We start from the raw sequence: 14417 nt of genomic DNA on the forward strand, positions 1-14417 counted from the left end.
ATATATAAATAGTTTTATTTATTTATATATATCAAGTGGTTTCTGATCTTGTGTTATATATATATTCATATATTTATATATATATATGTATATGTGTATATATATATATATAGATATATCTATATATATATATCTATATATATATTTATATATCTATATATATATACATACACATAAATAAATATGTGTTTTCACACTCCCTTTTGCTGTGTGTGTGTGTGTGTGTGTCTGTGTGTGTGTGTCAGTCCCTGATCAGCAGTACGAGGTGAGGGTTTGGGCCTTCAACAAACAGACGGATGGAGCGGCCGCCGTGTGGAAGGGAAGGACGGACAAGACCCACGACAGAGGTGAGATTCATTCTGCCCGCGCACGCGAGTGTGTGTGTGTGTGTGTGTGCGTGTGTGTGTGTGTGTGTGTGTTTGAGCGTCAGGTATTCCCCCTTCCCTCCATCACCTTTACGGGCTCATAAAAATGACAAACCGGCGTGTACGTGTGTGTTAAAGCGACGTCGTTGTTGCCGCCCATGCGCCCCCCTCCATTGCCCCCAAGCAGCATCCAAGCGGCGGCCAACGGCTCCACCTCCATCCTGCTGCGCTGGGAGAAGCCGCGCTTCAGCAACGTGCGCATCGTCAACTACACGGTGCGCTGCAGCCCGGCGGGAACCACCAACGCCTCGCTGGTCTCCTACTACACCAGGTCAGATGCCACGGGGAACAAGAGAAGAGGGAACACTAGAAGAGGGGATACTAGAAGAGGGAACAATCGGAGTGGGAACACTAGAAGAGGGAACACTAGAAGAGGGGACACTAGAAGAGGGAACACTAGAAGAGGGGACACTAGAAGAAGGAACACTAGAAGAGGGGACACTAGAAGAGAGAACACTAGAAGAGGGAACACTAGGAGAGGGAACAAGAGAAGAGGGAACACTAGAAGAGGGAACACTCGAAGAGAGAACATTAGGAGAGGGAACAATAGAAGAGGGAACACTAGAAGAGGGGACACAAGAAGAGAGAACACTAGAAGAGGGAACACTAGAAGAGGGAATACTAGAAGAGGGAACACTAGAAGAGGGAACACTAGAAGAGGGAACACTAGAAAAGGGAACACTAGAATAGGGAACACTAGAAGATGGAACAATCGGAGAGGGAACACTAGAAGAGGGAACACTAGAAGAGAGAACACTAGGAGAGGGAACACTAGAAGAGGGAACACTAGAAGAGGGAACACTAGAAGAGAGAACATTAGGAGAGGGAACACTAGAAGAGGGAACATTAGGAGAGGGAACACTAGAAGAGGGAACACTAGAAGAGGGAACACTAGAAGAGGGAAGACTAGAAGAGGGAAGACTAGAAGAGGGAACACTAGAAGAGGGAACACTAGAAGAGGGAACACTAGAAGATGGAACACTAGAAGAGGGAACACTAGAAGAGGGAAGACTAGAAGATGGAACACTAGAAGAGGGAACACTAGAAGAGGGAACACTAGAAGAGGGAACACTAGAAGAGAGAACAATAGAAGATGGAACACTAGAAGATGGAACACTAGGAGAGGGAACACTAGAAGAGGGAACACTAGAAGAGGGAAGACTAGAAGAGAGAACATTAGGAGAGGGAACACTAGTGGAGAGAACACTAGAAGAGGGAACACTAGAAGAGGGAACATTAGGAGAGGGAACACTAGAAGAGGGAACACTAGAAGAGGGAACACTAGAAGAGAGAACACTAGAAGAGGGAACACTAGAAGAGAGAACACTAGAAGAGGGAACATTAGGAGAGGGAACACTAGAAGAGGGAACATTAGGAGAGGGAACACTAGAAGAGGGAACACTAGAAGAGGGAACACTAGAAGAGAGAACACTAGAAGAGGGAACACTAGAAGAGGGAACACTAGAAGAGAGAACATTAGGAGAGGGAACACTAGTAGAGGGAACACTAGAAGAGGGAACACTAGAGGAGAGAGCACTAGAATAGGGAACACTAGAAGAGGGAACATAAGGAGAGGGAACATTAGGAGAGGGAACACTAGAAGAGGGAACACTAGAGGAGAGAACACTAGAATAGGGAACACTAGAAGAGGGAACATAAGGAGAGGGAACACTAGAAGAGGGAACATTAGGAGAGCGAACACTAGAAGAGGGAACATTAGGAGAGGGAACACTAGAAGAGGGAACACTAGAAGAGGGAACACTAGAAGAGAGAACACTAGGAGAGGGAACTCTAGAAGAGGGAACACTAGAAGAGGGAACACTAGAAGAGAGAACATTAGGAGAGGGAACACTAGAAGAGGGAACATTAGGAGAGGGAACACTAGAAGATGGAACAATCGGAGAGGGAGCACTAGAAGAGGGAACACTAGAAGAGGGGACACTAGAAGAGGGAACACTAGACGAGGGAAGACTAGAAGATGGAACAATAGGAGAGGGAGCACTAGAAGAGGGAAGACTAGAAGAGGGAACACTAGAAGAGGGAAGACTAGAAGAGGGAACACTAGAAGAGGGAACACTAGAAGAGAGAACACTAGAAGAGGGAACACTAGAAGAGCGAACATTAGGAGAGGGAACACTAGAAGAGGGAACATTAGGAGAGGGAACACTAGAAGAGGGAACACTAGAAGAGGGAACACTAGAAGAGAGAACACTAGAAGAGGGAACACTAGAAGAGGGAAGACTAGAAGAGAGAACATTAGGAGAGGGAACACTAGAAGAGGGAAGACTAGAAGAGGGAACACTAGAAGAGGGAACATTAGGAGAGGGAACACTAGAAGAGGGAACACTAGAGGAGAGAACACTAGAATAGGGAACACTAGAAGAGGGAACACTAGAGGAGAGAACACTAGAATAGGGAACACTAGAAGAGGGAACACTAGAAGAGGGAACATTAGGAGAGGGAACACTAGAAGAGGGAACACTAGAAGAGGGAACACTAGAAGAGAGAACATTAGGAGAGTGAACACTAGAAGAGGGAACACCAGAAGAGGGAACATTAGAAGAGGGAACACTAGAATAGGGAACACTATAAGAGAGAACATTAGGAGAGAGAACATTAGGAGAGGGAACACTAGAAGAGGGAACACTAGAAGAGAGAACATTAGGAGAGGGAAAACTAGAAGAGGGAACACTAGAAGAGGGAACACTAGAAGAGAGAACACTAGAAGAGGGAACACTAGAAGAGAGAACATTAGAAGAGAGAACATTAGGAGAGGGAACACTAGAAGAGGGAACACTAGAAGAGAGAACACTAGAAGAGGGAACACCAAAAGAGGGAACACCAGAAGAGAGAACACTAGAAGAGATAACATTAGGAGAGGGAACACTAGAAGAGGGAACACTAGAATAGGGAACAAGAGAAGAGGGAACAATAGAAGAGGGAACACTAGAAGAGGGAACACTAGAAGAGAGAACATTAGGAGAGGGAACACTAGAAGAGGGAACACTAGAAGAGGGAACACTAGAAGAGAGAACATTAGGAGAGGGAACACTAGAAGAGGGAACACTAGCATAGGGAACAAGAGAAGAGGGAACAATAGAAGAGAGAACACTAGAAGAGGGAACACTAGAAGAGAGAACATTAGGAGAGGGAACACTAGAAGAGGGAACACTAGAATAGGGAACAAGAGAAGAGGGAACAATAGAAGAGGGAACACTAGAAGAGGGAACAATACAAGAGAGAACAATAGATGAGGGATCACTAGGAGAGGGAACAATACAAGAGAGAACAATAGAAGAGAGAACAATAGATGAGGGATCACTAGAAGAGGGAACAATACAAGAGAGAACAATAGAAGAGAGAACAATAGATGAGGGAACAATGGCCCGCAGGTTGGCAACACTGCTTTTCGAATAACTTTATTTATTCTATTTATTGACGTCTATATCGCTTCCTGTATAACTTTATTTATTCTTCTATTTTCTCCTGTCTAAATCACTTCCTGTATAACTTTATCAATTCTTCTATTTATTATATTTATTCACGTCTACATCACTTCCTGTATATAACTTTATTCATTCTTTTTATTAACATTTACATGACTTCCTGTATAACTTTATGAATTCTCCTTCTCTAAGTTCTGTTATCTTCCAGGTAGCTGTGAATAACTCCATTATTAACCGTACAGTAATGAACATAAGGTTTGGATTTATTTGATCCCCCTATCCTAAAATCATTGTTACGTAACACATATGAGTATCTTTAAGTCAGGGTACGGAGTTCCTGGGTTAAAGAGGCGAATCGATAACAACAGTAACCGATGTCGAGTAGAATGCGTGCGCTGAAAGTCGACATTCCGGCGATGTGTCCTGACGCCGCGTCCTCGGGGCTCTCGGTGTGTTGCAGCTCGGCCCAGGAGATCCTGCTGGGCGCTCTGAGGCCGTTCACGCGCTACGAGCTGGCGGTGCAGTCGAACGGCGTGGACGTGGTGGGACCGTTCAGCGGCACGGTGGAGGAGTCCACCTTCTCCGACCGTGAGTCACTTTGTCTTCACTTTGAGTTCCTCAAGCAAAAACCCTGAGGGGTTTCCTCTCTTTTGAGTCCTTTCAAACATGCCTGATATAGTTATATACAAGATTTTGGATTTATTGTGTGTACTTTGTGTTTGTTTTTAGAAGGGTGCTGTATAAATATATAAAATAAATAGTTTTTATTTATTTATATATATCAGATTGTAATATATATATTTATAAATATATATATATAAATGTATATAAATATATATATATATATATGTATATATTTATGTATATATATGAATACAAATATTATTTTTTAAATATTTATATATACAGTGTATATATATATATATATAGTTTTGTTTATTTATATATATCAGATTGTTCAAAGTGGGTTCTGACCTGTATATATGTCTATATATATACATATATATATATACATATATGTATACACACATATATATATATATATATTTATATATAAATTGTTTTTGGATTTTATAAGGGTGCTGTATAAAGTAATGTATTTATTGCCATTTACTTGGTTTGTGAAAGTAGGAATGCGTAGACATGTGGAACATGGTTGAATACAAAAATAAGGGGTTAAAGTTCAGCGTCTAAGTCTTTTTAAATGAACTTAACATGAACTCAAATTTATTTGAGACCTGTTTGTACTCAGGTTAACAGTTAAAGTGCACATTCATTTTTATTAAATTCTATTGCGTCACTTCAACCAGCCAGGAAGGTGAAGGTGTTTCTGAAGCCTCCTCTGCAGGCGAGTGAGTGTGCGCTCACTCATGTGTGGATGAGTGCGCCGCTGGCCCGAGGCCAGTGGACATGGGAAGGCTGGCATAGATGGCTGATGACTGGCTCTAATGAAATACCCAGGTGTGCTCTCCTCATATCGGCCTGCAGCTCTCCCCGTAAGCCAAGTAAAGGGTGGAGGGTGGAGGGTGGAGAGTGGAAAGTGCAGAGTGGAGAGTGGAGGGTGGAGGGTGGAGAGTGAAGGGTGGAGAGTGGAGAGTGGAGGGTGGAGAGTGGAGGGTGGAGGGTGGAGAGTGGAGGGTGGAGAGTGGAGGGTGGAGGGTGGAGAGTGGAGGGTGGAGGGTGGAGAGTGGAGGGTGGAGAGTGCATAGTGGAAGGTGGAGGGTGGAGGGTGGAGAGTGGAGGGTGGAGAGTGGAGGGTGGAGAGTGCATAGTGGAGGGTGGAGAGTGGAGGGTGGAGGGTGGGCTGCTCTTAATGATATCACCAGCAGTCTCATCACTCTGTTACGCTCTCCGCTGCCATGCATCATCACCTGAGCCCCCCCCCCCTCCCCCCCCCCCCTCGTGTACCCAGGTGGCGTGGACACGAGGACCCAGATGGTCTTCACACATGTCAAACTCCCCACACACACACACACACCGAGACCAGAAACATTCCGCAGCTGCTAGGCTTCTCTGGCTCTTAATTACTAACTTAAGCCCCCCCCCCTCCTCCTCCTCCCCCCTCCCCTCCAGGGCCCTCCTCGCCTCCCGAGGAGCTGCAGCTGAGCGCTCTGGACTCGTCGTCCGTGGCGGCGAGCTGGCGCCCCCCGCTGGAGCCCAACGGCGTCATCGTGGGCTACAGGATCCTGTTCAGCGGCAACCTCAGCCAGCCGGAGCACCTGTGGGAAAAGCTCTCTCAGGACGGTGGGCGGCGGCAACATCCTGAGCTCTTTTTTTATTTGTTTCATAATCCGGTTTAATATTTAATTAAATGTGAAACGGTGCGATTCCGTCTCTCTCAGGGAGCGTCACCAGCGTGGAGGTCCAGGGCTTGTCCAGCGACACGCGGTACTTCTTTAAGCTGGAAGCGTCAACGGAGGTGGGGCCGGGGCCGTTCTCCCCCGTGAAGGATGTTCACACCCCCCTCCAGAAATATGGTATGTGCCAAAAAAGCCCACGCAATGGATACATGACCTTAATAAGAAAGAGTCATGGTCATTGTGAGAGCGCTGGCCGCGGTAGAGAAGGTCGTTGTAATAAAGGTGTAGTAGCAGTAGTTCATCAAGACAGAAGCAGCATCAGGCGGGTTTAGGGATGCAAAATGCGTCATGAGAAAGAGACGTGTCGCTTTCTGAGGGGGAGAGAGCATATCTGTCTCTCTTGAATTATATCTTTAAATTCCTTTGAATGCCACCGTCTCTTTTCTGCCACTTTGAATTCAATCCGATAATCAAACGACCAACACAGATTAATAATAATGAATTAAGTTCATAATATTGGTTCTTATCTTTTTAATGTTTTAAACAAAAATTAGGGCCGTATTTTACTTATCGCATCTTTAACTCTCTAAGATTAAGAAACGTACCGAAATTCTTTTCTTCCATGCACACACACACACACACACACTTTAACATGTATACCTATGCACACACATACACACTTTAACATGTATACCTATGCACACACACACACACACTTTAACATGTATACCCATCCACACACACACACACTTTAACATGTATACCTATGCACACACACACACACACTTTAACATGTATACCTATGCACACACACACACTTTAACATGTATACCCATCCACACACACACACACACACACTTTAACATGTATACCCATCCACACACACACACACACACTTTAACATGTATACCTATGCACACACACACACACTTTAACATGTATACCTATGCACACACATACACACTTTAACATGTATACCTATGCACACACACACACACTTTAACATGTATACCTATGCACACACATACACACTTTAACATGTATACCTATGCACACACACTTTAACATGTATACCCATCCACACACACACACACACACACTTTAACATGTATACCTATGCACACACACACACACTTTTACATGTATACCTATGCACACACACACACACTTTAACATGTATACCCATCCACACACACACACACACACTTTAACATGTATACCCATCCACACACACACACACACTTTAACATGTATACCCATCCACACACACACATACACACTTTAACATGTATACCTATGCACACACACACACACTTTAACATGTATACCTATGCACACACACACACACTTTAACATGTATACCTATGCACACACACACACACTTTAACATGTATACCCATCCACACACACACACACACACTTTAACATGTATACCCATCCACACACACACACACACTTTAACATGTATACCCATCCACACACACACACACACACTTTAACATGTATACCCATCCACACACACACACACTCACATTAACATGTATACCCATACACACACACACACACACACACTATACCATGTATACCCATCCACACACACACACACACACATTAACATGTATACCTATGCACACACACACACACTTTAACATGTATACCCATACACACACATTATAACATGTATACCCATGCACACACACACACTTTAACATGTATACCTATGCACTCACACACACACACTTTAACATGTATACCCATGCACACACACGCACACACACTTTAATGTGTCCCTGCCAGCAGACACTGTTATTTAGCTCATCGGGATCAGGGGGTGGCCTCGTCGGCGCCCCCCAGGGGCGGATCTTTGAGTTACAGCTCTTTGTGCCTCCCAGATTTGCTGTGACGAGCACTTTCTGTCCACGTCACTGTGTTTCAATCATGCAACCTTATTATACACGCTTGAATTCCAGCAGGCATTCTTTGCTTTACTTTAATTATGAAACAGTGTCTTGAAAACATAGAAACATAGGTCCAGAACTATTCTGTAAACTGTTATCCAACATGAGCCCAATGAACTCACGGCACTGACAAACAGTTCAGGAACAATAATAACATTTAAATAACTGTCGTTGTCAACAAGCTATTCACGAACCTGCCGGTCATATTTCTGGAGTATTGGAAAATGAATAGTTCCTGATGCAATAAGCAGTAAAAATAATGCATTTATTCTTGTTTTCCAAATCCTGAATAAGACAGAAACAGGTTTATTTTGTCCACACATGCTGTAATCGTGTTGCCAGTGTGGATGTGAGGGAGGCGGCTGGCGGTGGCCATCTGTCTCCTCTCCTCTACGTCCAGACTGCCAAAGATACCTCGCATTCATGAATATCAATGAAGGTCTGCGTGTCCCTCACATCTCTTCATGATTGTAACTTTGTCTTCTATGAAGGTCTGAAAACATCAAGCCTGAGCCAAATAGAAATGGATCTTGTCTCTCGGTGCTTTTTCAAGATGGAGCGACAAGACAAATAATAACCCCAACTGGCAACGGATCACAGATGAAACTCAATATGGAGATTATTTCATCCGTTTGGAACTCTGTTTTTCCATAATTTCTTACAGCGTTTGTTCTCCTCGTCCATGTTGTGTGATGTGTGAACAGAGCTGGACGTCCATGCAGTGACGGGCATCATCGTGGGCGTGTGCCTGGGACTGATATGCATCCTCCTCTGCCTGTGTTTCAGCTTTCGGAACGGGAAATCGAGGTACGGTACCGCTACCGGGTCGGCACTCGGACAGAACCTGTGCACATTGTAATGTGTTTAACCCTCCTGTTTCCTTTCGGGTCAATTTGACCCCATTCAATGTTTAATGTCGGTGTTCTTTGGGGTCAATTTGACCCCAGGCTGTTTTTCACTGTGTCAAACATATAAGAAATATCAACTTTTTTATATATTTAAAGGGCTATTTAGGTAGTCAACAAACAAACATAAAGTAGCTCACACTTAAACTTGGGAAACAATATTAATTCTAATAATTTTCTGGAGGTTTTAATTGCTGGGGTCAAATTGACCCCGAGGGTAAAATATGTTGGTAAATGTGAAGGTAACAGGAGGGTTAATGTAGCGGAGCCCAGCCGGATAACAGTGAAGCAGACTGATGTTTACAGAATTTCCTTTATTCACGTTCAACGAACATCAATTTAAGAGTTTCTCCTTTTACATTTAATTTCCAGAAATCAACGTAAGAGCTTTATGGAACTAATAAAACAGAAATGAGCTGTTAACATTAATTAGATGACATTCATATCTAAATGTGGACATTTATTTACAACATTTTCTCTTTCATAAAGGGCATAGATAGCTAAACATCTAGCATTAGCATCTTATTACAATAGATTTTTACTCGTTAATTAAAAGATTAAGTCACTAAACATGTAGTCAAAGGCCAAATAAAAGAGAAATGAGCTCTTATGAGTGTAAACATTAATAAGATGGACATTAATCACAACATGTTCTCTTTCTTAACCCTTGTGTTGCCTTCGGGTCAATTTGACCCGTTTCAATGTTTAATGTCGGTGTTCTTTCGGGAGTCAACAAACAAACATAAAGTACCTCACACTTAAACTTGGAAAACAATATTAATTCTAATAATTTTCTGGAGATTTTAATAGCTGGGGTCATATTGACCTCAAGGGTAAAATATGTTCGTAAATATAAAGGTAACAGGAGGGTTAAACATTGAATCGGGTCATATTGACAGGAGGGTGAAACATTGAATCGGGTCAAATTGACCCGAAGGCAACACAAGGGTTAAAGGACACATGTAGCTAAAATCTAGCATTAGCGTCTTATTATTATACATTTTTAGAAGTTAATTAAAAAATAAAGTCACTAAACATGTACACAAAGCCCAAATAAAACACAAATGAGTGTAAACATCAAGTAAATGACATTCATATATACATGTGGACATTAATCACAACATTTTCTCTTTCTTAAAGGACACATGTAGCTAAAATCTAGCATTAGCATCTTATTATTAAACATTTTTAGAAGTTAATAGTCACTAAACATGTAGTCAAAGCCCAAATAAAACAGAAATGAGCTCTTACGAGTGTAAACATTAACTAGATGACATTCTTATATACATGTGGACATTTATTTACAACATTTTCTCTTTCATAAAGGGCCTAGATAGCTAAAAATCTAGCATTAGCATCTTATTACAATACATTTTACATGTTAATAGATAGATAGATAGATAGATATATACTTTATTAATCCCCAAGGGGAAATTTGTCATGACAGTAGCAGCACCAATAAACCAAACACACAAGAATAAAAAACAAAACACAAAATATAAGAAACAGGGATGAAAGATATAGAAGTATACAAAGTAAAATAAAAGTAAAATACAAAACAAAACAAAATATATATGTACATATACAACACACATGCATACACAACACACAACACCTAATAGTCACTAAACATTTAGTCAAAGCCCAAAAAAACAGACATTAATTCTTACTAGTTTACAGATTAATTAAATGACATTCAGATATATTTGTGGACATTTATTTACAACATGTTCTCTTTCTTAAAGGGCACAGATAGAAGTTAATTAAAAAATAAAGTCACTAAACATGTCGTCAAAGCCCAAATAAAAGCCCAAAGTACCGTGTTCCCGTTCCAGCTCGGTGCTCAGACGTTCATAGAGTAGGAAAAATACTCATGGACACCTTTTCCTTCAGTACACCTAGCTAACGTACTTTTTGCAGTATCTACTTCCGGTCTTGCCGGAAGACCTTCAAAATAAAAGGACCTAAAACATACAAAGGCACTTACAAAACTAGAACGGGCACTCGGTGGAGCGCATACCTTCGCATATCAAAAGACCGGGCATTGAATTATGAACATGTTGGAATTAGTTGCATGCCAATTGGATACAAATTGACCGCGCTATGGTAAAAAGAAGATTTTTACCTTTTTATGACCTTAACCTTGACCTTTGACCCGATCAATCCCAAAATCTAATCAAATGGTCCCCGGATAATAACCAATCATCCCACCAAATTTCATGCGATTCGGTATAATACTTTTTGAGTTATGCGAGTAACATGCATACAAATAAATAAATAAATACACAGCGATCAAAACATAACCTTCCGCATTTTCAATGCGAAGGTAATAAAGGCATAGGCCTACGGGAAAGAGTCACTATATTGATACCAACAACTGTTGTGTTCACAACTAAAAAGCCGGCTTAAAGCAACCCGGGCAGTTGTATTAACGGTGTCGACCGTCATATTACCCGTGCCTCTCATCTCTCATCCAAACAGGGAGGTGTCTGGAGGCCTGGACTCCACAGCTGTGACCCCTCAGTTCAGGCGGGGAGGCTGCCCCGTCGCCGCCGACGTGCCAGAGTGCAGCGACATCCACGAGCTGGAGACGCTGATGCCCCCGGGGGGCAGCAGAGAGTCTGGGCGGCTGCCAGAAGAAACCCCGGAGGAGCAGAGCCTGATGGCAAGTGCTAATCCGGGGGAAGGGGAAGATGCCCCCGCACCTGATGCCAAGGTCAAAAACCTGCAAGGGGGGGGAGCTCTTCTCCAGATGGGCCTTGAATACTCTTGTGATTTGTTTTTGTTCTTCTTCACGTGTTGATAGAGGGATAATAGTTGTAATTTGGTGCCTCCGCTGTCTTACAGGCTGCTTGGAATGGCTCTGTGAGTCATGACTGGGCCAACATAATCACTAGATTCAGAGACACCATAACAGAAGACCCTCCAACACTCTTTAATGGAGCTCTCAGCAAGCTAAATACTGATAATGGCACGGTAAATGAATTAACTCAGTACTATGGGAAAAAAATCCGATTTTTAGTTGTCGTTGTCGAACTCTCTGACGAGCAACTTTAGCCGTTCGACCACAAATTAAATGACTTTTTTTTAATCGACTGTTTGCTAAACCACCGCCTTATTGATGACTGCGTCACGCTTTCTGTGCAGACGTGGAGTATTCGAGAAGGTCAGTGAGGGTCATCGGGGAAGATTTCAAGATTTAACACTTGAAATGTGGGAAACGATGTTACCTTCACATTTACTAACATATTTTACCCTCGGGGTCAATTTGACCCCAGCAATTAAAACCTCCAGAAAATTATTAGAATTAATATTGTTTCCTAAGTTTAAGTGTGAGGTACTTTATGTTTGTTTGTTGACTACCTAAATAGCCCCTTAAATATATAAAAAAGTTTCTTATATGTTTGACAGTGAACAACAGCCTGGGGTCAAATTGACCCCAAAGAACACCGACGTTAAACATTGAATGGGGTCAAATTGACCCTAAAGGTCACAGGAGGGTTAAAGAAGAGCTGCGTGATTTCAGGAACAGGTTTAGTAAATAAATTGGGCTATTTTTTCTCAGCTGACTAGTTGAAACAAACTTTCTATGAAGGGTTCCTAAATATGCACTCGATGTCTTCATATATGACGTTGTGCTGAAGATGGAGGCTCGAGATGCATGTCCCCGCGGTTAGCACACGCAATGCTATCTCAGTTAGCAATGCTATGCTATGCTACATTCCCCAAATTCAATAAGGAGCGGGATTGAACCGCTGACCTCACCCTGAACTCTGCCGCCCACGTATTGAGAAACAACCACACAGTGGATGTGCTCGTCGTGACCTCTGACCTCTCACGCTAATGTGATCTCGGTTAATGTTCATGTGCTCCTGGGCCTCAGTGAGCAGTACGCTAGCTGACAGGACGTAGCACTAGAGATGACACGGTTTAATCCATTTCATACACTTTTGCTCTTTGTTTTTTTAAAAGATGAAAACAATATAAACTAGAACGGGCACTCTGTAGAGCGCATACCTTCGCATATCACAAGATTGGGCATTGAATTATGAACATTTTGGCATTAGTTGCACGCCAATTGGATAACAATTGACCGTGCTATGGTAAAAAGAAGATGTTGACCTTGTCATGACCTTGACATTGACCTTTGACCCGATCGATCCCAAAATATAATCAAATGGTCCCCGGATAATAACCAATCACCCCACCAAATTTCATGAGATTCGGTTTAATACTTTTTGACTTATGCGAATAACACGCACGCACGCATACAAATACACGGCGATCAAAACATAACCTTCCGCATTTTCAATGCGAAGGTAACAATCAAAGATCTTGAACAGGCCAGTTACAGTCGCTCGACTGTGATTGGTCCATCACTGTTCGGCGGAGGGGTTTAGCGAACAGTCCGTCGTCATGGCTGCTGATATTTACTAAAAAAGAAACATTGAATGTTTGAGTGACCTGGGTCCGTCGGCTAAACCCGAAGTCAAAGTGATGTTGTTGTGTTGCAGGACACAGAAGATCCTCTCTGTGCATCCGTGTGCAGCAACCAGGTGGAGGCAGAAGTTACCGTCCACTCAGGGCTGTCGGAGCCAGGAGGGGAGAGAGAGGAGGAGGAAGAGGAAGAGGAGGAGGGCGGCGACAGGGAGAAGGATTCTACCACCACCAGGGGACCCTCATTATCAGAGGACGCATGTTCCCCTTTGAGCGATCCGAGCCCGACGGGAGAAGAAGAGAACGCGTTCGGACAAAAACTATCGCCGGCCCGGAGCCCCGCGAGTCTCCCCTCGGTGAAGATGGCGGCCGATCGCGCCGGGGAGCCGCGAGGCGCCGGGGACCGCCGGCCGAGTGCGGCCGCGGGGCCGCGGAGCGACGCAGGGCTCACCAACGGCTTCCACTCGCCGGAAAACGGGCGACCTGCGCCGAGGTCGGAACATCTGGAGAACGGGGACTCCGGGCGGCGGGGAAGGCCGTCGCCGGGAGGACGAGGCCGGCCCAGTTCGCCGGCGCCGGCCTCGTCCACTCGACCTCAGCGGCGCTCGGCGACCTGTGCCCGGAGCGCCTGCATGTAGGGCAGCAACCCTCAACACACACACACACACACAGACTGGTTTTCTTTCTTTCATGTACCCAGGTAGAATCCCGAGGGATTAAAAAAAAAAAAGTTCCCTCATTATTGGATTCCTTTCTTCCTTTCTACGGTCCTTGAATCCATTGTTTCATCGGTTGGTACACGCGGTATACATACTCACTGTGTATTTTGGTATGTGGTAGAGTACGGTGTCTGGTAATCTCTGGAAACACAATGCATATTTTTCTCTGGGTTTTTTAATTTTCCTTGTCTGTAGGAAAAGAAAAGAAAGATTTAAGCTCGTAACCG

At 43.5% G+C, this 14417-nt stretch overlaps 1 protein-coding gene across 2 annotated transcripts in view; it reads left to right on the forward strand.

Moving 5' to 3' along the window:
- The window catches only part of igdcc4 (immunoglobulin superfamily, DCC subclass, member 4), an 81197-nt gene extending 66984 nt beyond the window's left edge, over positions 1-14213 (forward strand). The window contains exons 12-20 of one of the 2 annotated variants that reach the window (XM_056413664.1): positions 246-347; positions 504-696; positions 4332-4459; positions 5945-6115; positions 6214-6348; positions 8834-8936; positions 11516-11699; positions 11882-12010; positions 13549-14213. In XM_056413664.1, the coding sequence (XP_056269639.1) occupies positions 246-347; positions 504-696; positions 4332-4459; positions 5945-6115; positions 6214-6348; positions 8834-8936; positions 11516-11699; positions 11882-12010; positions 13549-14109 (1706 nt within the window). In that variant the 3' untranslated portion in view covers positions 14110-14213. The remainder of the gene's footprint in view (positions 1-245; positions 348-503; positions 697-4331; positions 4460-5944; positions 6116-6213; positions 6349-8833; positions 8937-11515; positions 11700-11881; positions 12011-13548) is intronic. The other variant, XM_056413666.1, reaches the window with a different exon arrangement.
- Positions 14214-14417: the final 204 nt, after the last annotated feature.

The sequence above is a fragment of the Pseudoliparis swirei genome, chromosome 4 (genome assembly GCF_029220125.1).
Source record: "Pseudoliparis swirei isolate HS2019 ecotype Mariana Trench chromosome 4, NWPU_hadal_v1, whole genome shotgun sequence".
Classification (NCBI taxonomy): Eukaryota; Metazoa; Chordata; class Actinopteri; order Perciformes; family Liparidae; genus Pseudoliparis; species Pseudoliparis swirei.